Genomic DNA, 25,771 nt, shown 5'->3' with positions numbered 1-25,771 from the left:
TAATTGAAGATGGGATATCTTACAACATTCTGGAATTTAGTTGCTGGCAGGAAACATTGTGCAACAGCAGCAAATATATCACATGGCTTTACACAAAAATTTGTGTTTTAGGCGACTATGCCATTTAAACTTAGTTTCAGGGCATGTGTGATCAAAGAAGGATTCACAACTTATTTGAGTTATCTTGTCCAAATTAAAGTGTGGTTTACTAAACTTGTGATCAGTTTGAACCTTTTTGTCCTTTGACATTATGAAAGACTGGAAGACAATTGAATGGAAAAAAGAGCAAAGCATTTCGTCATGTTTCAAGGACAGAACAATGTAGTTTTGATATTTTCTAGCCTTTTATTTATTGCTGCCAATCTATGTTTACTATTGTAAAGAATTTCTTAAACGTTTTAAGAAAAATGTTGGCTACTGCGTCTTACCAGTTCAGATAGCAGGTTATGTAAAAACAGTTTCAACATTCTTGTGCTTAAAGTTTTTTTTTATTATTATTACTTTATAGTCATATGCAAAACAGTTTGTTTCCTTTAAAAAAAAATTGCTGAAAGTACTGTTCTTAAAAGTGCTAAATTATCCATTAGAAATGTACTGGGACTAAAAACCACGTTGACCACGATAAACTGTTACACCCCTAGTAAACAATGACATGCATTACTAGTGACTACTGACAATGGGGTAGTGTGAGTAATTGTTGGGTATTCTACTTAATTGTTATAAAAATAATCTCAAAATGCAAAAAAAGAATAAATAAAAAATATATATATTTTTTATATATATATATATATATATATATATATATATATATATATATATATATATATATATATATATTAATGGTCCATAAATATGTTAAATTGTCTTAAAATATTTATTTTTCTTAAGATTTTAGAGTGAAATATTACCTTTTTTGACCATTTTCAACAGTTTCCCCATCACAATAACCTACCAATGTCTCTCATTTAAAAAAGCGCTGCTTTGAAAATATACTCTGAAAAAACTTACCCCACTAACATTAGTTCCTATTTTATGCATATCAGCAGCCTCACTTTTTTCTCCATTCCCAGAAGTGGCATCCTCTCACCTTATTAGCATTGTTAAAGAATGAAACCAAACAAGAAATACAAGCTCACTCACTGCCATTTTGTACTCATTCAGAAGTAATGTTTGATTGTTGGGAACTAAAATTAGGTAATCTGATGTAGCCTCCCTGTTTATTGTGATCTATTTTTGCAAGGTTTTGCTTGCACATCACTTTCCATCTCTAAGTTTTGGTTTCTTTGGTTAGGCTCAGAGATGTTATTAACTTAAACAGGTCAATTGCACATTTGTGGGAGGCCATGCAATGAAGCAAAGGCACAAGTGTTTCAATCCCAATTTTCAGTTTTATAGATACATGCATGTAGATTAAAATGCAATGTTCAGCAACACAATATCCTTATTGTTTTAAAAATGTGTCGATTGCAGCGTGTAAACGTGACAGGTGTGTGTTTGTTGGTTACTTCTGCAGACTTATCTTTAGACTGATGTCAGTGCAGCTGCGTTGGCTCTTGTAAACTTGCATGATGTATCTTACTCAAACCTGCACTGTAGTAACCTCAGAGTATCTGCATTGCTTTGTATGTATGAGAGTAAGAGTTTTGGATGTGTTTGAAAGCTCCTCCCCTCTTCTCCTTCAATGGACAAACATGCCCATATTTGGGGGGATGAGTCTTGTGGTGTGAGAATTTACAGCCAATCAGAGCATGAGAAGTGTCCTTGTGAGGGAGTGGATGGAGGATGGGGGGGGGTAGGAGGGTGTGGTTCCGGTGGAGGGGAAAGCTCAATGTTTGAAAATGAATGAGCTTCATGCACAGTTGTAGGGCGTGAGGAACAAGCCACCATTTTTGACTCTGCCGGCTGAGTCTGAGACAAATGTTGATTTAAGCCAAAGGAATCCGAAGATACCAACAATAAGCTTTTGATATAAAAAAGACAAAGACAGAGCAACGTTTTTCCAGCCTGTAAGGATGCACTGTAAGTCTGCATTTCTCTTTTATGATAATGAGTGATGGGGTTATAGCACATTATAGGGATGAATATAATTCTGAAAGCTTGGAGTGAGTCTCCAAAGCGACATATCTCTGTATGGTGTGTACTGTATATGATGGAATAGTGAATGGTATATTATGTGTTAAAACCCTGAAGGATAAATTGAAATATTAATTTAGAGGTGTCGGCTAAGATGATCTTTAAATATCAAAGACTTATCTGGTTTCCTGAAGAATTCAAATGGCTGTTTATCACATGCAAACAGTTACACATTTACCTGGACATTGGAAAAAATATTTGTCTCAATATCCTCTCATTACAACTATATAAAGCGACTGAACCTTATCCAAGCAGGAACCCAGCACTCAGTACTGGCATACAGATGGTAATTTTCGGGTGGGGGATGAACGTGGCTGACAGTTGCTGCCAGCATCAGCTGTGTGACTGAAAAACCCCAACCCCCCTCCCATCTTTTCCTCCTGTTGAGTCCTGTATATTATGGATTGGTCAGAACAGCAGAGGCATCAGCAATAAATTACAGGATATGTTTGTTGTTTGAGGTGTGGTCGGTTTGGAGAACCCTTGTCTAGTTTGTGTGCACACAGGGTTTGGGACTGTGCCTGGAGGATGTGCTGTACTTAACCCTCCCATCATCCTGTGGGGAAATGCCAGTCATGCACTTCCCATATTGATAGCTGTGATTGCGTTTGAAAATTAATTATATGAAAGGAAAAATGTGTCAATCTGTGAGGTGTTTATGACTTGGATTAAATAGAGCATAACTAACAAGATGGTAGGATTTTTCTTTTGCAAGTTCACATGTAAAAGACTCTAAATCAATGACAGTGGAATTGTCATTGAATAGTTGCATAATTTAAGTCAGAATATTATTATTAATCATTTATCAAGAGATTGCCATCAACCCATCATATATGTGACTCAGTCTGTTGATGGTGAAGCAACTTGTTTGCTGTGTGTGCATGTATAAACCTTGTCTGGTACTGCAGTACTTGTGTGAATAGAGCTGTATAGTTGTTATCTTGTGTAAGGAAGATACTGAAGCCAGGTCTCCTGAGCAAATTCAGTAGAGACTGCTCACAGAATGTCCCATAGCAGCGCCAGAGTGGAAAATCCAAGTGTGATCATTAATTGCATCCACAAGGACCAATGCTGCAAGACAACACACATTTTTTTTGCGATCATTGCTGAAAATACCATCTTAACCAACATGCAATTCCCATGTTGGTCTAGTCTGGTTTATACTGGTTTGGTGCTGGTGAAAAACCTTGAAAGGTTTTGCACAACCTTGAAAGCATGGTCTCTGATGAATCAGTGCTGGGGGACCAGCACCCAAAACACATCATAATGCTTGTCTTTCAGCAGGGATATTATAGATATTATGCAAAGGAGGGAATTACAACCATATACACATCAGCTGTCAGCAGCCATATCACCTTGTAGCTCAAGACTGGTTGCCCACAGAAGTACCTGGATGGGAGACCTCCCCAGTACCTGGGGGAAACTAAGCTTGCTGCTGGAAGAGGTATTAGGGAGGCCAGCAGGGGGTGCTCACCCTGCAGACTGTGTGGGTCCTAATGCCCCAGTACAGGGACACTATACTGTAAAAAGGCACTGTCCTTTGGATTAGACTTTGAACTGAGGTCTTGACACTCTGTGGTCATTAAAATAGTCCCAGAACACTTTTCGAAAAGAGTAGGGGTTTAACCCTGATCTCCTGGCAAAATGTCCCCCATAGCCCCTCATCAGTTTCCTCCTAATAATCCCATACATGAATTGTCTCTATCTCTCTTCTCCACTAATAGCTGGTGTGTGGTGAGCGTACTGGCGTACTATGGCTACCGTCGCATCATCCAGGTGGATGCTGCACACTGATGGTGGTTGAGGAGAGTCCCCTTTTCACTGTGTAAAGCACTTTTGAGTGTAGTGTCAGAAAAGTGCTATATAAATGTAACATTCCTTCATTCATTAGCTGATCTCCAGTCATGTTACTATTTGGTTGCGTGGATACTCTTTATATGTTTATTAGTGAGAAAGAAACATTACTTTAAATGCTTTTTTTGGCCATGTATAAATCAGTCATCATGCTCACCAGTTCACAGCTTTGGGTTGTCTACGTGACAGCAGATGGATGATTAAAATGAGATAAAGGGATAGAGAGTGAGGAAAAAAAGAAAAAATAGTGAATGGAATGAAGATGCTCAATGCTTCATAATGGAATGTCTGACGGTAATTGTCAAGAGTATGTGAAAAGGTTTTCTGAACTGAAGGTAGATAGTCGTAAAAAAAAGAAACATTTTGTGATTGACTAACCCATGTGTTGTTCCATTTTTTTATGATTGTCTTCTGTGGAAAACAAAGAATATGGAAGGCAGAATGACAGCCTCCGTCACAATTAAGTTTTATTGCATGGAAAAAGTTGCAATTTAAGTGCATGGTGACTGGGACTAACACACTGCCTAACATCTGCTTTTGTGTTCCACAGAAGAAAGTCATTCAAGTTTTGAACATCATCAACTATCATACGTTTGAATCCCTTTAAATTCAAATACCAGATTAAAGGTCAAGTCCATAATGTAGCATCAAATACATAAATCTTCTGGGATGCTGACTGGTTCCTCCGACTCACCAGCTGCAAGAATGAGCCAGAAATGTCAAATAGGTCCATAACTGTCAGAAGACCCCCTCCAAATTAAGATTTACTATCATACTGTTTCCAGACAAGGCCTTGTTTATGAGGATGTTATCAGGTGATGTGACATCAGCCAAAAGCGAAGGAGAATTTGCATCAACATTTACATTTATTCATTTGGCAGATGCTTTTATCCAAGCGACTTCCGAAAAGAGGAAGAATACAAAAGTGACTCATCTTATTGATAACAAAATTGAATCTGCATCAGAAAACATTTAATGTTTTGGCTGATCAGTATATATCCGAGTGGGAGTCTGCCTCACGGATGGAGTTGGGAAGGTAATTCTACCAATGAAGTACAGTGAAGCCAAAAGTTCAGAAAGTGATTTAGTGCCTCTTTGTGTTGGTATGACAAGGCGTTGCTCATTTGCAGGCTTCTGGTGGGAACGTAGCTCTACTGGAATGATTTTATGTAAGCTGTAGCAGACGCAGTGACTGTTCTGCATGCATCTTTAAGAGCTCATGCCACTGTGACAGTCCCAGATGAGGGCAGATGAGAATGACTGCAGGGAGTCAAGCGGAAAGTTGTCAAGGTAAATGGATTGGAAAGGAGGGTAGAAGAGAGGAGGGACGAGGTCAAATTGACAGCAGAGAGAAGAGCTTTTTGGAGACTAGTTAAAATTTTTCCGTAACAAATCTCAGAAAGGATCATGGCATTCCAATTTTGTTATGTACAGTACTAGTGGTATTCTATGAAGTACCTTGGAGTGCCATGTAAATAGAATGGTAAACGAATATTGTATTCATTCAATACCATCAGTAGTTTCTCAACTGGTTTGCCTTAGGAGTCATAATTTGCACTGAATATCAAGTAGCGACCCAACACAAAGCCAATATTATTGATGGTATAAAAGTAACAAAAATGTCCACTGAAAATTATCCTTGAGCGTGTTTACATGCACGTTCTTCCAACAATTATGCGTCATGCAAATGCATTTAACGGCTTTACTTAATCTGTGTCATAAAGATCATACACCTCTTAAGAGCAAACAGATTGACACAGGTACATTTTTGCCCATGTGTTTATTTTAGACCTCCTTTTTCTCTTTCACTTTGTTAGGCAAGTCTGAAAGCCTGTTTTTCTTACAGGAGGCAATTTTTTTATTGTTCTAACCCTGTGAGCCTGGCTGCCTGAGCTCTTTACGGAAGGACGAGAGCATCGCTGGCATGTGTTTTCATGACAGCATGTTTAAAAACAACATGCTGTTGTAAAGGTGCAGAGGTCATGCTTTGGAATCGAGAGGGCAGTAAATTATACAGTGGTGGGCAGTAATATTTTTCCAGAACATAGTTATGCATTTCCTTTTCTTGGAAAGATACCCTTCCTGTTGGGTCCACCCTAAAAGATAAGCACACTATTTTTTCTCTGTTTGGCCTCAAGATTGTAATATGTTCTCTGAATCAGATGCATACCTTTTGGATTTAGACTTTAGCAAGACTTTATGTGTCACCTTTTCATACTTTACACCTGACTGTGTGTTTGTATCTGAAAGAGAGAGACATAAATTATGCTAATTGTACTCCTAGCTAGTGATATACGAATATATTGTCCATGCTGAAGCAGTCGATATTTTTAGTTTATCAGCATCCGCCAATAATCATGTCCACTTGGACAAGGTAGCTCCTTGTGTCAGTTACAAAATATTATTATTGTGTAAAATTCTTCAATAGCAAATTGTCAACAATTTTGTGTATGGGCTTGTTATTTTTCAGCCATCAACCACACAGCTCTCTAGATATCAGTATCAGCATCGGTCAATGATTATCCCATATCGGTTTACCTCTAGCTAGGCCTATTAATCAGGAAATATTGAAATTTAAGGTAACTCAAAAAACCATAGTCGCTTTGCTGATTATATTCCACAAAACATGACATATCCGTCAACTACTATTCCTAACTCACTTTGTGCCTGTTCTCATTAGTGACCGCGTGTGAACCTACAGCCATGTCCACAGCTGTAGTGATGGACCATCCAGGGGATGCAAGCGTTTTTCAGTCCTGTGGAAAAGGGGACAGTCTCGCCTCCCTGGAATATACCAATGCTGAGTTTACAGCAAAGTGAGTTCCTTCATATCTTCTTGTTCAGTTAACATACACTTACACACACTTAGCAGTAGAGCTGGGTATTGATACAGATTTCCTGATTTAATTCCAATTCACAAGCTCACGATTTGATTCCGATAGCGATTCAATTCAATATCGATTCATATGAGTACATTTCTGTTACATTGTCCATTTTGCTTACATATAAAAGGAAATTTTTAGACAACCCTTCTAGGAACAATTTGAAAATATTGATATTATAAATTATATTTTATCTTTAGTTTTTCATCAAATTGGTCACATTTTAGCTTTAGAAATTTTTAAAATTCAGTCTTTTCCATCAGTCAGTGTCTTGAAATTGCATATATTATGTTAAATGTATATCTTTGTTCAATTTGTTAACCTGCATCATTTTTAACATTAACAAGTATTTACATTAATATGTAGAAAACATGCTTAATCTGTACTGTTAGTAGCTGCATCAGACAGTAAGGGCATATAATGAGAGAAGATGTGCGTAATTTCTTCAGCTCATCCATGTGTGATTAGAATGAAACGTTTATTTTTTATTTTTAATCTAAACTAACTATAAAAAAAACAAAAACAGAAAGGGTATTAAAAGAGACATTATTCAATGACATATAGATCCGTGGATCTCGTCTTTGGACAAAGTTTTAAACCAAACTTTTACTCAATCACTGGTGAGTGAAATTTGAACAATTACTAGCCAGTGGCTAATCATAGACATTTTTAGTCGCATAACTTGAGATTTGGTTGCTCATGCAATTGATTTACTTGTATTATAAAGTGAAAGATCCATCTTGGGACTTAAGAATTGATATCGAGATTGTTAAACAAAAGATTGAGATTCATCGTAAAACCTATATTTTTATCTCAGCCTACATAGCAGGCCAGGAGCATTTGTTATATAAACATACAGTTGTGACACATTACTCTTGTGTTTGTAAACATGCCAACTGAAGTAATCTTAGATATGTGTGGGAGTGTTGTCATTGTATAAAGATACTGTTGTCTGCCTGCCATGACAGATCCATCAAAGGAATATTTCAGGTTCAATACAAGTTAAGCTCAATCAACAGCTGGCATAATGTTGATTACCACCTAAAGTAATTTTGACTCATCCCTCATTTTCTTAAAAAAAAAAAAAAACGTTGATTTGTGTTGAAATTGTGTAATTATGTGAGAAGAAATAAATCGCTGAAAAGCTGAAATCAACCTCTGGTTTGCATCTGAGATTTCTGTTGGTGTTTTTTTGCGGAAATGGCCATCTGCCTTCTCAATATCAAATCAAATCAAAATCAAATCAAATCAAATCACTTTATTGTCACACTACCATGTACACAAGTGCAACAGTAGGTGAAATTCTTGTGTGCAGTTCCGAGCAACATAGCAGTCATGACAGTGACGAGACATATACCAATTACAATAAACAACATACTTACACAAAACAATTTACATATCAAATGTACACATACTTACACAAAACAATTTACAAATCAGATGTACACATACTTACACAACACAATAATTATATACAATGCAGAATATAGAACAGAATATACAATACAATACAATAAGTGGGAGTATATGAAATATATATGTGTATATATATATATATAGCAGTTGTATTGAGGAGAATATGTTGACAGTCCAGTGTGAGATTATAGCTGAATAAAGTGCAGTGCTAATTATTGATCCTGATAGATCAAGAGTTCAACAGTCTGATTGCTTGGGGGATAAAGCAATTACAAGATTATTTGCTAAATAATCAAATAAATGGACATGAAACATTGATTTGAGTTGAAAATATTGTATAACCTTACTTGAATAGATTGCACAGTGATCAAAGAAGCAAGAAAGATGGCTTGCAAGAACCCAAATGGGCTGCCTGATTCGTGGAGCTGCGGTGGTTACAGAGCAACAACAGACCGCTAGATGGCACCATGTAATAACCGTGTAATAAAATCACTTACTAACCTATTCTGTGTGAAGTTATATCCAATTTTACAACTTTGTTGCCATGACGTTATAATGTCAACAAACCCTAAAACGACTAAAAATGACGATATAAACCGTTTTACAGCTCAAATAATAAACTAGTTTTAACAGAAGAATTAATGTAAGTGCTTTTATAAAATTATAAGCTTCACATTTCTGTCTTAAACCCTCCAAAAATTGGCCCCATTTACTTCCATTGTAAATGGCTCACTGTAAATGGCTCACTGTAACCCAGATTCTGTGCTTTTGTTTTGAAAGAAAAGGAGGGACAAGTCAAAATATTTTTTGTGGAAATCAACATTATGCCACAAATACTGTCGATTGCGCTTAACTTGTATTGTATCCAGAATATTCCTTTAAATAAAGATTGGATATTGGAGAAATATTTCATACTCATTCATACATGTACTGATGACAGTAAGAAGGTGTTAAACAGCTGGTACAATGTTTGCAATGGCAAGCTGTTTACCTTAACCACCACTTAGATCTCTGTGTTACCCCTTCGCGATGCACTAGCATTGTGGAAGCAAGTTTTGTACAGGAAAGCATATGTAAAAATGTAGTTGCGTTATAAAATATCATAACAGTTTATTACTTTTTTGTTGATATTTAATCTATGTGTCTCAAAATATAGTTTATTGAGTTATATAAGGCGATACTATGAGTGTCTGAGAGAGAGATGAGACTACTTCAGCTGTGCAGCTGGAGAATGCGGCTAGTCTGGAAAATCCATTATTTTATCTTTTTTTTTTCTTTTTGGCTTTTTTCTCACAGTGAGTCATCAGAGGAGGAGTCGGCATGTGTTAAAGTGGAGCAGACAAACACCAAAGCCGAACAGAGGGTGAACACAGAATCAGGTGAGATCACATACACACACACACACACACACCTGCATACTGACAAGCACATTTATCCAGACACTACGGTGACTTTAAACAACACTTTAACACACAAGCCATATATATCTTTATGGGGCCCAGAAACTGCCACATGTGCCTTTAGTTCTGCATTACACTGATAAAACCAAGAGCAACACGAAGCTGACCAGTGCAAAGACACACATTGGTATTTCTCAGTGTTTCTATATCAAAAACTCTTACAGTATGTAACCTATACTTTAAGAGAACTTGAGGTCAGTAGGACATTTGAGTATTCTTTTAGAGGAAGTATTCAGAAAGCAAGTTGCCATCCTAACTTCCTTTACCTTCAGAGACGAGGCAGGAAAACATTGCTTTTATGGGAATGTACACCAATTATACGGTCACATATTTGTTTCTAGAAAGTAAACAGTTCCAGAGCAATTGGAAAACTATGTTTGATCTTCCAGAACATTCATTGCTCTGCTGTTGTCTGTGGTGTTTACATAAGATTACGATGCTTTGAACGAGGTCATCCAGTCATAAAGTCACATAGCCTTGGATTTACAGGTCAAGATGATGCGATGGCATGTTTTTGCAGTATGTATGGTCCGCATATAGTTGGATGAGGCAGGGTTTTAATCAGATTGACAGCATGCCGCACAGTGTGACGTACAATGCCCGGGTGGTTTTCGATCACTCTGACTGTGCTTTCTTCCTCCTGTTTTACTTCCTCTCCTTTATTCACAACTGCTGCAAAGTCAGTAAAGATACATACCTGTATAGTGGGGTTTAAAAGTCTTAAGTCCAGACTTAATAGATTTGCCAAATTAAAATGTCATGTGCATGCTTTATTCCAAATAAAATCATACAAGTCAGATTTGGCAAAGTTGGACTAAGAGACTTGGGTTCGTCCAGCGTGTTCTGTATTCTTATTGGACCACAGTTGGCCTCAACGTTTTTGCACATGCTCCCAAAGATTTTATATTAATATGCATATTTAACCCGGCATATTTGGTGTCGCTCATTCAAATATCTGAATAAGCTTTGTGTCATGTACTGTAGACTCACAGATAAAAACTGTAGCTCGACTATGCCAAAAACCCATTGTAGCTTGATTATAACTGCACATGTAAACATCTTGACCATCTGTAAGAAGTTTGCCTGCAGTTTTAAAACTCTAAAACTGTGCTTGTGTGGGTTTGAGATACCAGTGATGCATGGGGTTTTCAAACTAAGACCTAAGAGTGTGAGTGTATATACAGACAAGTTGCTGAGCTGTGTGATTTAAAACAGACTGCAGCAAAAATTCTTCATTGCTCTGTTCAGAGCCCAAGCAGACTTCTCTCTCTCTCACACACACACACACACACACACAAAAGCACACTCAGCATTAGAGATTAATAAAACAGTGTTCTGCACAAGTCTGTAGGACAAAACAGAAAACACGGGACTGATTGCAAAGACTGAAAGAGACTAAAGAGTAGTTGACAATTATTTCAACACCTCTGATTCGCCATTACATTCATGCACTCAACTTGTCTATGTCTGTGATAAGTTACAATGCTCAAGTGCTGGAAAAACACATCGAAACCTACATAGCAAACGCTGAAGCAATGAGAGGAGAGCTTTTTTTGTAATTTGACAGCAGTGTGCGAAATACACTGTTATCATGATCAACGTATGAAACACAAGGCAACTTACAGAAAACTATTAATAAACTACAACACTAACAATATCACGGCTCCTTTTGGCATCTCTCCTGTAGGTGCTGCCCCTCGTCCTGACTCCCTCTCCCTGCCAGCTCAGGGTACAGAGCTCTGGACCTCATGCAGGAATGGAGAGGTGAAGCTCAGGATGGGTGAGTCTGGCCCTGCCGCTGAGCCTCCAGTCACCGTGAACCAAATGTTTACCTCTGCGGTTCAACGTTACGGGAGCTACACTGCATTAGGGTGGAAGGAGGGAGAACAGTGGAAATCCATGACTTACAGCGAGTACTACAAGTCCTGCCGCACTGCTGCCAAAAGTTTCCTGAAGGTGATAGCCATTGACTCTGTGTATTAAGTATGGTTGATTAATGTCTCTATCTGTGCCCTATTGAGCTTTTATGATAACCTGGCCTAGATACCAGAGGTCAGTTCTATTCACAGTCTTGGCTTGACATTGTTTTGAGGCTTGCACCTCGGCAGCATAAAATAGTCTTTATCCCTGGCCATTAGTTGTTTAGCTATTGTCAATGCGAATGCTTGCAATTCACATAGAGTGTGTTTACATCTTACCCAGATTTTACTTAAAGGAATAGCTCATCAAAAAATTATAAACTCTCAACATTAACTCACCCCGATGCCGTTTCATTGTGGAACACAAAGATTTCAGGGTCAAAAACTTTCAAGCTCCAAAAAGGACATAAAGTCATCATATGGGTAATTTATACAACTTCATAAGATTATGGTTTAATCCATAAGAAACCGACCAAAATGTAGCTCCCTGTTCACTATAAATAATGACATATGCAGTCTACTTGGTGCGATCATGATTAGAAGCTCGATTACACTTGATGCATGCTCTATTTTTGCCCATTACCCTGGTTTCACTCTGTTTGTAAACACCTTTACTGTCATTCTGGCGAATTGGGGGCCGTTCTTGCGAATAAAAGCAAGATGCGGTGCAACAAATGGATCAGAATGCAGGTGTCTCAAGATGTCCCTTTAAATTCCCTTTAAATTCACATGGCATCTTAAAAACATCAGCAAGACGTGACTCAGCAGTCAAAGATGTCTGTTTAGTAGAAGAGACATGGAGGAGATCACTGGCATGCGAGCAGTAGTGTGTGAGTGAGAGAGAGAGAGAGAATGGAAGTCCCTCACACCTGCATGCCAATCTACCTTTTAATCTTCTTTGTAATCTCATGATCAGGCAGCATTTTTTATGTAGTTATGTGCTAAATGAGAAGCCAAACATTATAAAAGTGTGACAAGACTGCGGTAGTCAACGGACGAGTGCAGCATGTGCAAACAACCATTTGCGCATCACGAGCCGCTGATACTGGGCACAGGTAAACACGTACGCTTTGTGTCTATAGCGCTGCGCGCTTGAGTGTATGACGGACTACATTAAATTTTTTCCTTTTTGCTTTCAGTACAATACTTGATGTATTGTATTTTCAATCCAGCTTCTTCAACCACATTGGTGGGGACTCTCAAAACTATATTATTAAGGGAAACGAGCAAACTAAGACACATGAAGTGGGTTAAAAGGTCTAAATCTGATTCTAAGCCTGAAAATAACATTTTTGATTTTCAATCATATATTAAGGATTAAATATTATTCTTCCATGAATTCCATGGAGTGGAATTTTTTACTTGCAGATACCCTGTTTTACTGATAAGCAGTGTTAAGGCCTTGTTAAATGTGTGCCCTAGCCTAAGTAATAAATCTTTGGTAGATGATTCATTTTGAGATTGTGTATGTTTATGTTTGTATGGACATATAGTATTCATTTTATTTGTTCATGCCTTAAAGGAATGTTCTGGGTTCAATACAAGTTAAGCTCAATCGAAAGCATTTGTGGCATAATATTGAATTGTCCTTTTCTTTAAAAAAAGAACAAAAATGGTCTGTGGAAAATCACAGAACTTTTCACTGAAATTGTGATGCTGATAATATCATTTGTAATTAAAAAAAACTGTTATTTAAAAAAAGCAACAAAAAAGAAAGCTGTTGTTGATATAACAGTGGTTTATCATTCTTATGCATTGTTATCTGGAATGACACACTAATGTTGCCAATAAGAGGAAGATTATTGTGTCAGGGTTGCTAGATAACAACCACTTATGTATGGTATGTGATGCAATAGGGAAACGTTTGAGGAGTTAATGAGTTCTGAGTCTTCCTTTATCACCCTTAAATGAAACACTTCTCCTCAAGTTACTCCACAGGATAATGTGCCAGCAATTATTCACTGCAAAATGGCAAGTAACCAGCGTGTACAGTAGTCCAAACACAGCTTGAGACAAAAGGGTGAATCTATTAAAACCTTTCAAGAAAATGTATCGTGGAAAAAGCCTAGTTTTAGGACCATTAAGATTTTCACACCATTTTCATGCATTATTAGTACTTTCTCCCCCTCAATTCTCTTTTCGCAATCAATGTGTACAGACGTTTTATAGATTGTTTGTTTTCTCTATGGTGATTTTCATTATATTTTTAATAATTGAATACTGTATGTTTTACTGTATTAAAAGTAAAACTATTTTATACTACTATAATTAAAAGTATTAATTAATGTCAGGATATTTAACATAATAAAGTATCCATATAACCAATAACCATATTTATTTATTTATTTTATTTTATTTTTCATTTTATTTTGGAGTTAAAGATGACCTGGACATATTCTTGACCGGCTTAACGAGGTCTACCCATGAACTGAGTACTGCAAAACCCAATCAAAGCCAGATTTTACTCCCTTGGATTTGGGCATTTTGTAGCCACAGAACTCCCTCCTTACTGAAAAGACAAATTAGTAAATTAATAGACTGGAAAATAGTTTCTCTCAGAGGGAGTCCTTTGTTCATCCTCTTTTGTGTTTCCGTGCCCTTGTCTGGTGTGAAGTTCTGTGCTCTCCTTGTGGGGAACAGGGCATCATGCTAAGTGGCCGAAGTGGGCAGATTTCCATGGTTTTGTTTACTGTTTATGGTGAAACTCTAGATTAGGTCACTAGATTAGTGCTCAAACACTCTGAGAGCAATTCACATTGAGTTGTGTGTACACGACAGGCAGCATAAACACAAAGACTTCACAAAAGAGGTGTTAGATATCACAACATGTATGTGATGTTTTGATTGATTGGGACTTTAAAGGAATATTTTGGGTTCAATATAAATTAAGCTCAGTCGACAGCATTTTTTGCATAATGTTGATGACCACAACAAATCATTTAGACTCAACCCTCCTTTTCTTTATAAAAAAGGAGCAAAAATCTGGGCTACAATGGAAGTGAATGGGGCCAATCTGTAAACATTAGAATACTTGCTGTTTCAAAAGTATAGCCACAAGATGTAAACATTTCTGGGTAAAGTTATGTCCAATTATATATCTTTGGCTTTATATCTGCCTTTAAACCCTCCAAAAATAGGTCCCATTCACTTACATTGTAAGTGCCTCACTGTAACCAAGAGAAAAGAAGGGATGCATCAAAATAAATTTTTGTGGTGATCAAAACTATGCCAAAAATGCTGTAGAATGAGCTTAACTTGTATTGAACCTGGAATATTTTTTTAACACAGGAGGCTAGAATGTAGTTTGGCACCATTGTTCATTCAGAGAAAAAGATGTCTGATTCACTAAGAAAATCTTATTTTGATTCGATATCTCATTATTAAGTTGAACCGATTTTTTAAGTGCTAAATCAATTGACTGTAAGGGAGAAATTTGTCAACATTTGATTCAAGTTCAACTTTAACATTTATTTCACAATAAAAAAGGGACATCTGAAATGCCATTCAGGGCATTTGGGAACACTTATGTGTGATGACTCAAACAATTATTTTATTTGTTTGTTTTTTGAGCTGGTTAAATGAAGCAATTCACTCAAATGAATCAGACTTTCCAAATACACTAAGTGAGACCCTTTCACCCTTCATAAGCAGTTGATGCCCCATCTGCATTCATGTGTTTGTACTTGGCTTCAAACTACATTTAGCTTGGTTATTGGTGGAGTGTGTTTTCAGGTGGTATTTATACAGTATGTGTGAATCAACTGTGTATACGTGTGTTTGTTCACAGCTCGGTCTGGAACGGTACCATGGAGTCGGTATCCTTGGCTTCAACTCAACCGAGTGGTTCATCGCCGACATCGGGGCTATTTTAGCTGGGTACGTGTGTATTGTTCATTATTATTTACCCCTTTGTTAAGTGAGTGTGTTTGTTGTCCCCTGTGTCTGCTGGTATGATGATTTATCCTTTGTCCTCTGCTCACTTAATGGATCTGTGAGCCTTTAAATCACCCATAAATGATCATAAACATAAACACACACTGTTATACAAACTTCAGGTGCGTGCAGGGTAGTTCTAATTAATGCTTCACTGCCAGTGTTTGTTTCAATCAAATCTCTACTGTACAGCAGACCTAAATAGTGGTTCTGCTGTGCCATAAGCTGACTTTAGTGCTACATAAAGACAGACTGTTAAAGGCACAGCATCACCTGAATTAGGTCAGAGCTAGTAAACATAGAGGTGGAGTCTGAACAGAAGTAGGTGTGAATGTTGTTTTTGTCCTGAAGGTGTTTCCTGTCTCAAAAGTCTTTTGGTTACAGCAATAACTTCAGGATGTTTATTGAGGAATCTTGTGTGTTTTTGGCAGGGGGTTTGCTGTGGGCATCTACACCACAAACTCTCCTGAAGCATGCCAGTATGTGGCAGAGAACTGTCAGGCCAACATCCTTGTGGTGGAAAACCACAAACAGCTACAGAAGATCTTACAGGTAATAACACAGGCATATATATATGGAACCTATTCTAAATGAATACCACATTTGATAAAATTCAAATACATTCTAGACAATTTACCTAATACTGATCCATATTTAGAACTAAAGAAAAAAATAGTGCAAATAAAACAGTAGTATTGTGATATTTCCTGATGGTTAGGGTCAGTTACAATTAGAGGAATAAACTGAAATTCCAGTAATTGATGCAGTTTTCTGCCACTTTCACAACTAGTTACATTTATTTAGCTAGTTTCATATTGTTCAAAATGGTTCTCCTTTCTGTAATACTGTTATGATCATCCTGAAAATTATCCTGTCTGGACCTAATGATTTTTTAAAATAAGTTATCTAAATTGGCAGAAATGTAGATAATTTATAAATACAGTAAAAATACATAAAAAAAATTACCATAATGTACATTTACAATTGTTACAAATGTTCTTTACAGTTCAAATAATATATAATTTCATTATCAATATCCTATAAAAAATAATAGGTCTCCATCTGGTGAAAACTTTCTCCAAATGATCTCTTGTGTGTTTGTGTGCTTCATCTTAGGTCCAGGACAAATTGCCACACCTAAAAGCCATTATCCAGTACAAAGACGAGCTGAAAGAGAAAAAGCCCAATCTCTACACGGTATATTTGCTTAAGCAAATACTTTTAATTCGGTGCTCAGACCATAATGTTTAAATGTATCCCCTACATTACCAGTTGAAATTTGACATTTGCTATTCAAAAATCGTTCACAACTAGTGGAAGGAGTTTATGGAGCTGGGCAATGACGAGCCTGATACTCGACTGGATGACATCATCAGCTCCCAGAAACCCAACCAATGCTGCACTCTGATCTATACGAGCGGAACCACTGGCCAACCAAAGGGAGTCATGCTTAGTCACGACAACGTGAGTTAAAAACTCAAAACATACCCTATATTTATCCCAAAACATCCACAATAATGATAGTTTGAGACATTTGAGAGAGTTCTGAACAGTTTGTAACAAACTGAATGTGTTTTCTCTCCTCTTGTAGCTGACATGGACAGCATTTTCAACAAGCCAAGACGTGGGTCTGACGGATGCAGAGAAGTCACAGGAAGTTGTAGTGAGCTACCTGCCACTTAGCCATATTGCTGCACAGATGATTGACATCTGGATCACCATGAAAGTAGGAGGAGCCACGTACTTTGCACAGCCTGATGCACTGAAGGTAATTGCACATACACCCTTCTGATGACTTATGCTGTGTTCAGGTAATGTCAAAATGACCATATTTACGAAATAAGTGCACATGAATGACACAACGATGTCGCAATCATGTTAGTAAGTGGAGATTGCACATGTATGTAAAGGCACTCTTCCTGTTTTCTTCCCATAATCCCTCGGTTCTCTTGTTAAGTGAAATGAGCTCCTTCCTGGTGTCTTTTAATCTTGTTAGTTTAAACCAGCTGTGTAATCCTTGTAAAGTGGAATATCAGCAAGTTACTTGGTAAAACATATTTAATACATTTGCAGAAATACTCCTACAGTCTTGATCATGCAGCTCATGTCATGATGTGCACAGAGGATACACATTTCTCATAAACAGAATGTCTACTTTGATGTTTCATTATTAGTTTTTCAAAGAAAACAAGCCAAGATATTTTATACAAAAGCAAATGGATGTAAATGCAAAATATTGTGGCCCCTGTGATCTGTAGAAGCAGAGAATATAATATCTGTAGCACCTCTCTTGCATGGTCAGTGTTTTTTTCACAAGGTTATTTTAGTTTTGAATTTAGTTTCTCAATTTGTCCCTTCAGTTGTTTATTTTCAGTTTAGTGCAGTTTTTTTTTTGTCCTCTCAGTTTTGTTTGGTTCTTGTTTTCTTTTCTGTTTTTCTTTTCAGTTTTGTTTGGTTCTTATTTTTAATGTATTTTTTATTTATCCTCTCAGTTTAGTTTATTTTTTATTTTATTTTCAGTTTACCCTTTCAGTTCAATTTAGTTTTTGTTAGTTTTCACTCTGTGACTGAGTTTAATTCATTTATCTTTCAGTGTTTTCTAGTTTGTTTGTTTGGTGTTTTCAGTATGTTTATATACAATTAGAATGTAGGATAGTGTAGTATATTACAGGTATATAGTGTTATCACTACTAGTGGCATTTTTGGTTTCATTGTGGGTTGTAAAGCTTTCAAATGTTATAATATTCATATATATATATACATTTTATGTAGTTATTTTTGGAGTATTGAACATTTCTGATTATGTTTTTGTGTGTATTTCGTTAATTAAAATGTTTTTGTTTTTGTTTTTATTCACAATAATATCACTGGTTTACACAATGAGGCACCTCTGTGCTGCATAATTGGGTCATGTGTTTAGGATCCAGGGCCAGATACTGGCATGATCTACATGCTCCAATGAGAGGCTACTTGTGTCACCTGACGTTACCCTCTGTGTGTCAGCTGATGTTGACATGCTCACATGAACCCTTTGGCAGGCCACCCTGAGACTGTTTGCATGTTTATTAATAGAAATAACTGTCTGTCCCAGGGCTCTCTTGCAAACACTCTACGCGAGATACGTCCTACTGCTTTCATGGGTGTCCCAAGGGTGTGGGAGAAGATGCAGGAAAAGATGAAGTCTATCGGCGCCAAATCATCCACTGTGCGCCGGAAGGTGGCATCCTGGGCCAAAGACGTGGGCCTGCAAACCAACCTCAGAAAGATGGAGCTGTACGTACACACAAACACACACATACTCACACAGAAACAGACATTCCGGTCTGTTGAAGTATTCAAGTATTAACTGAAAAAACATGGGGTTTGTAAGACTTTAAAGGTGTCATGGAAAACACAAAACAGGATTTTCTTGCTCTTTTGAAATTGAAGTGTTTAAAATCCACTAGGTAAACTTACTCTAATGTTCAATATGCAAAACTCCCTCCTCAGTCCAAACAGACCATTTATGTAAACTAAGCTGCAAAATCAGGTCATTCAGAACATGTCACAGTTGTGATGTTGAAACTATCAGCATATTAACATATCACCGCCCACGTTTACACAACAACAGTCAGTATTCAGCAACCAGGCCCACCCAGTGTATGAACAATACTTGTATGGAGAGGTTAGTCAAATGTTACAGAGGTCATTTACAAATAGTAGTCTTAAAGGTACAATGGCAAAAAAAAAAAAAAGGGGTGGAAAATAGTCATGTAAAACTGTTTTTCAAGAAACATGACACATAAGTGGATTTAAAGAGGAACAAAAATATGAAAAATGTGTCAAATGTGGCCCCTTTTAAATTGATGCACTAGTATGAATGCTAAATTACTATGAATTTCTGACTCCGTATTAATGGAGATGAAATGTCTTGTGTCCTCAGTAATGGCAGCATGTCCAGAAAGCCCTTTAACTATCGGTTGGCAAAGCGTCTGGTGTTCCGGAAGGTTCGGACTGCACTGGGACTAGATCGCTGTACAAAGTGTTACACTGGAGCAGCTCCCATCACCAAAGACACACTGGAGTTTTTCCTCAGTCTGGATATTCCACTGTTTGAACTCTATGGCATGAGTGAAAGCTCTGGACCCCACACCATCTCACTGCCCGACGCCTTTAGACTCACCAGGTATACACACACATCTTTCTGAAATCTTTGTTTAAAGCTGAAGTGTGTAATTATTTTTTTATGTTAAAATACAGTCTTCTATCCCAGCTTAATATGTAGAGACAACTATAAGTAAGTCATTTGTAGGTGGATTTCTCCCAAAAGATATTCCCGTGGAATTGCCCAACATATCCATAGTATGAATTTTACTGTCTACACCAGATGCGAGCAGCATGTCGAGTCAAAAGCAATAGAACCGTTATTATCAGTGATGCTGCCTACACTGGAGTGTCCGTTGTGGTGTGTCACACTGACCATAAATGGGTGTATCGTTCCATTTTGCACTGCACATGTAGCCGGTCCTGCTCAACCTGCTCCGAACGGGATTCGAACCGGCGTGGAGGCAGGCATGGTAACAATGAGGCTAAAGGCTACAGCCTCTAGCGTCAGTCGCTATTGCACTTCTTGAGGCCAGGGGAGTGAGATTTTACACACACTGTACAGCTACCTGCCTGCTGACCATTACGCTCACCCCCCTAAACCTCACTCCCATCTGGGTCACGGCACCAATGTAGCCGGTCCAGCTCGACCTGCTCCGAACGGGATTCGAACCGGCATGGGAGGCGGGCGTGCTAACAAGGAGGCTAGCATCAGTCGCTAGTGCACCTCTTGAGGCCAGTGAGTGAGACTTTACACCCACTGCACAGCTACCTACCAGCTGGCTACTGTTACAAATGCGCTGGCGCTACTACTTCCAACAACACAAAAAAAGAAAGTTTGTCAACGTGTCTGGTGTAGACAGATTCAAGCCATTGCGTCGCATTGCATCCAGTGTAGACAGTGTGTGAGTGATGCTCCATTATAGTACAAACATGTAAAATATGTTTTTTTTTTCATTTATTTATTTTTTTTTATCCGTATCGGACAAAAATGTTCATATCAGTGCATCCCCTATTCAGTACACATTTAACATCCCTCTCCCTTTCTCTCAGCTGTGGAAAGGTGATTCCAGGGTGTCAGACAAAGATTTTCAGCCCTGATGCAGATGGTAATGGTGAAATCTGTTTCTGGGGCCGTCATGTGTTCATGGGCTATCTGAACATGCCTGAAAAAACTGAAGAAGCTCTGGATGCAGAGGGCTGGCTGCACTCTGGTGACCTTGGTAAACAGGACCAAAACGACTTCCTGTTTATCACCGGACGCATTAAAGGTAAAGACAATAGATCAAAAGTAATTCTGTCATTCTGCTGAATCTGAAACAATTGGGCAATATAATTACCCGATGCATTTGGACTGTAAAACTGAGCTTTTGTGGCCTTAAGTCCAAGTCTGTTAATTTTGAAATCATCTATATTCTAGCGTATTCTTAAAAGTTGACTAAATTAACTTACTGCAGATATATACGGTTTAAAATGTATTAAAATTTCTTCTGAGAAAAAAAGGCCAAAAATATTGAAGACTCATTTTGAACTCATTTTTGTCCAATCAAATGCTCTATAAAGTGAGAATGACCCTCGCCATAATACCGCCTTCAACCGACTAGCAAGTAAAAGGCTAGTTGATGTAATGGCTTTTATGTAATCTAAAGGCTTTTGGCGATTTAAAATCAAGGACAAACCCTTCAAAATATCACTCCTAAACGTCTGTTTTGCATGTCCGCACAGAACAGGAAATTGCACCCATCAAGCCATTTCATGAGGTCTTTAATTTCTTCTCATGTTTAAAAGAGAAGTGACCACAAATTTAAATGGGCTAGAACAAGTAATGAAAAGTAATTTTGTTTTCTAGAACTGATAATCACGGCCGGTGGTGAAAACATTCCTCCAGTGCCCATTGAGGATGTGGTTAAAGAGACCGTTCCACTGATCAGCAATGCCATGCTTATTGGAGACAAGAGGAAGTTCCTCTCCATGCTGATCACTATAAAGGTATCAATCCACAGAGTGTGTGTATTTGTGCTAGCTCTACAATCATGTTTTCAGATGACCCAAGTGTAAATCTGTGCTTCAAGGTTAATATCCACCCTGCCCTCTTAAATGTAGTTTTAAAGTTCATGACCAAAGAAAAAGTTCTATAAATTTGTATTATTGAACAGTTCCCACATTATCTAATCATTGTTAATGACCTCCTTGTGTAAACACAAGAGATATGATTCAATCTGAAAAAAGATTAAATCTGTAAATCTAATCTGCTCATCTCATCTGTACAATTTACGCTGTTTATTTTCTGATGCATGAGTAAAATTTACTGCACCTAAATGAGATCCTATCAGTCTCTGATAAATACTTGTGTCATTGAACAACTTTCATAAGCACATGTCTTGAAATCTGCTGCCACCACGAGGACAGTGTATGTAACTACATGTCCTAATTTACAAAGGACTTTTTCATTAATCCGTGTACCCCCTAGTGGTAGAAAAGTATAACCATTGTTATGACTACAAGAACCCGCTTACAACACCATTGTAGCTTTAGAATGGGTTAAGTGGACTCCAGTTTCCTTCAGAAAATGTCAAATCTACTTTGCTAATTTGATATTTACTTGACTCAAACAGTGCCCTTATCTAATCTAAACCTTGATAGATTTTAATTGCCATACTTGATAGAAAATAGTTTAATAAAAAGCATATTGATTACCATTGAGGTTGACCCCCGCCTCTCTTTCTCTCAGTGTCAGGTAAACGGGGAAACAGGTGTTCCTGAAGACGAACTAACTCCTGAGGCAATCGAGTTGTGTTGTAAACTCGGCAGCAACTCCACGCGAGTCAGCGAAATCGCCGGCGGCCGTGACCGGACAGTATATGCTGCTATACAAGAGGGCATCAACCGCGTCAATGAGAAAGCCACTTCTAATGCCCAGCGCATCCAAAAATGGACTGTGCTGGACCAAGATTTCTCTATCCCAGGAGGAGAGCTGGGTAAGTTGATATTAGACTGGTGTAGCTATCTTGTCAATTCATACAGATGTTTATTTGATTAAAACTTAATAACATTAATGACAGAACAACTTTCTGTCAATTATTATTTGGCAAGATAGCTTGAAAATAATATACAAATTAAAATAAAGGCATTTATAATTTTACAATTGACCATTTTAAAATAAATGATGTTTTCTTCAAAGTTTCTGTTCATCCAAGAATCCTCTACTTGCAGCAATGCAAGTTAATTAATATATTGTTAATTAAAGCGCTAAAACACTTATTTCAGATTATAGAGATTATCTGTTACATAGAGATGTAATCTATTACAACATAACACTTGAGAAATAAAAATAATTTTTCGACACTAAACATTCTGAACACATTTGTTTTATTTATTAATAATAATAGACAAATCTTCTGGAAATTTCCCTTCATTTTAATGAATGGGCATTTGCTGTCAGCCACACTAAACCATACCCTCAACTTTGCACATGTGCATATATCAAGACTGCAGAACAGGCATTCTTGAAGAAGAACACCAATACAAATGGCTCAGCATTTATTTGTGCATTAAATTAGACATACACATTAGGTACTTCTGGATTGTATTCTAAGCAATGAAACAGTATATTTGTGCATTCTTCTGGTGTGATTTGTGAAAACCTTCCAAAAATTGGCCCCATTGACTTCCATTGTAAGTGCCTCACTGTAACCTCGATTTTTGCTTTTGTTTAAAGAAAAGGAGGGATGAGTCAAATTATTTTTTTTAGTAATCAATATTATGCCACAAATGTTGTTGAGTGAGCTTAACTATTAAACCCAGAATGTTCCTTTAACTATTTTTGTCTAATAATTGCTTTTAGCTACCAAAACTCTCATTCCGGTTTAACACATTTTGCCATGTTTAAATCCATACTGCAGGATTCTGCAGATTTCCCCCCATATTTAGTGCAGTAAATGTGGAAAAATCTGCACATTCCGTCTGGGCCTAATAAAAGGTCTATATTTGTTTTGCACAATTTAAAGTTACTTTCTCTCACAGGGCCCACGATGAAGCTTAAGAGACCGGTGGTCATGAAGATGTACAAAGACCAGATTGAGAACTTTTACAAAGAAGTTGTGACCCCAACCACCCCAGACAACCCCCTGCCTCCTTAATAATGGGCCTCGTCATCCACTTCACAGATCGTAGACAAAGAGACTGACATGGTCTAAGACACACACACAAACATATGAACACCACTCAGAACTTCTGTTTGCTTTTGCTTGTGACCATATGTGAGGTCATTTTTGTTCAGGGTTTAATTGTGCGTTTTTATTTTTACATTGTTTACATTTGTTTGTTATGTCTGAAGAAGGAAAGAAAATGTGTATAACATGCACCAAAAGCCAAATGTGAAAACGCTTTTTTTTTTTTAAAGGTATGTATGTTTTGTGGTGATTTATATTTATTTTCTTGCTTAATCATAATGAAGTACAGTAATGCCTAATGAAGTGTCTTTTGCAACATTTTGTTTGTTAATATGTAACTTCAACGCAGGTGATCTGATTAGCTATGTTCAAAGATACCTATTAATTACTTATGGTTTAATTTGTCGCCACCTTTGAGAAAGCTAACAAGAAAAATTGCATGTTGGCTGTGACTGAAATCCTTTGAAAATGAAATATAAGATGGACACAACTCTGACTGGTGTGTTAACGGATAATCATCTGGCAAATCTTGAAAAATATTAATGAAATCGATGGTTTAACTAGTCTGCTTTCACTTGAGGAACTTCCTGAAGACTTCAGTATATGAAGGTGGTCATCTGGCAAGCAATTTATACCATACAAGCCATACATGTTTGTTTTTGTGACCAAATGCACCATACATGTTCAGATGTTTGATTTGTGTAAGATTGCATTTTGTTTTATGAAATTCTTTGTAAAATTGAACCTAGTATATAGTGTACATATGTATTGCCTATATTTCCTCTTTTTCTGTGATCTTGTCTGATGCTTTTCTGTGTCACTCTGACAGCCCTCTGTGTTGGCCGATATTGGATGACATTGAGGTTTAATGTCAGCATGAGCTTTATGAAAACCATTTTTCTTCAATTGTGATCTGGACAAAGAGGAACAGTGATGAAATGATAAGGGAAATTACACAAGGGAACTCTTTTTAAACATGGGTGAGAGAACTAGATCTGTGCAGGGGAGAAATTTTGATTTGCCAAGCTGAGTTTATTTGGTTTGCATGTACAATGAGGAAATTTCTACCAAATTAAAACTATGTTTTATTTATATTGCATACTGCATAATAAAATGTTTAGAATGCGATTTAGAGAGAAAATTTTGTGGCTTGATCAAAAAGGTTAAATCAAGCCATAGCTTGTTAATCTTCAGTGAAATACTTGAATTTAGAAAAATGCAAATCCAAAGATTTCATTTTCCCTCTGTAAATAAATTATTTTTTATCTTTCTAGAGGGCTTTCCTCAGATAGTAGACATAATGCTCCAAAACGTGTGTATTCAGACTGCATAGCATGACCACAGAGAAGCCTTTATGTAAAAAAAATTAAAAAAGATGACTTAAGTCATCTGTGCATGAAAGAAGACAAGTTGTTAGCTCGGTCAAAAGTTGTGAGAATGAGGGTGGAACTAGTGAGTAATTTCCTGTTATTCGGTCTGAGATTTCTTTTACTGTTTCAGAAACATTTCTCTCCATTTGTTTTTCGAAGTCCAACTGCTAGTGCTCATATCAGTCAATTTAGACAAACACTGTGACCGTTTAATGGAAGATCTGATCTAGAGCTGATAAACATATATATATATATATATATATATATTATTATTATTTTTTTTTTTTAAAGAGCAACCTGGTTTTACCTGACTCTGAAAACCTTTGAGCTGGGTGGCAATTTGTTGGTTTGTAGTGTGAATTTAGGGGTTCTGAAACTTGCATGTCATTGTTGAAACTGGATTATTGGACATAGATACTTTTGGGAGATGAAATTCCAGTTTTCAACTTGTATATGTGTGAATTATACCTTTATTGGAAAATAAATGTTATATATATATATATATACATTTCAATGTTTATGTCTTGTGCTCTTTCTTCGATTCGTAAT

General features: G+C 37.2%; 1 protein-coding gene across 2 annotated transcripts; it reads left to right on the top strand.

The window, feature by feature from the left end:
• Positions 1 to 1,857: 1,857 nt before the first annotated feature.
• On the top strand, positions 1,858 to 25,677 carry acsbg2 (acyl-CoA synthetase bubblegum family member 2). 2 transcript variants are annotated; one of them, XM_052094238.1, is made up of 15 exons: positions 1,858 to 2,019; positions 6,668 to 6,803; positions 9,582 to 9,664; positions 11,433 to 11,701; positions 15,452 to 15,540; positions 16,029 to 16,149; positions 16,714 to 16,794; positions 16,912 to 17,061; positions 17,189 to 17,365; positions 18,689 to 18,870; positions 19,520 to 19,762; positions 20,734 to 20,951; positions 21,530 to 21,669; positions 22,412 to 22,658; positions 23,704 to 25,677. In XM_052094238.1, exons 1-15 carry the CDS (start codon positions 2,013 to 2,015, stop codon positions 23,817 to 23,819), a joined length of 2,259 nt encoding a protein of 752 aa, XP_051950198.1. In that variant the 5' UTR covers positions 1,858 to 2,012; the 3' UTR covers positions 23,820 to 25,677. The 2 variants fall into 2 exon arrangements, with proteins under 2 accessions (XP_051950198.1, XP_051950197.1); XM_052094237.1 differs by lacking the exon at positions 1,858 to 2,019 and adding an exon at positions 5,173 to 5,277.
• The last annotated feature ends 94 nt before the right edge of the window (positions 25,678 to 25,771 follow it).

The sequence above is a fragment of the Xyrauchen texanus genome, chromosome 27 (assembly GCF_025860055.1).
Source record: "Xyrauchen texanus isolate HMW12.3.18 chromosome 27, RBS_HiC_50CHRs, whole genome shotgun sequence".
Taxonomy (NCBI): domain Eukaryota; kingdom Metazoa; phylum Chordata; class Actinopteri; order Cypriniformes; family Catostomidae; genus Xyrauchen; species Xyrauchen texanus.
The sequence above is the reverse complement of the archived record's forward strand: the minus strand, read 5'-3'. Positions and strand labels throughout refer to the sequence as shown.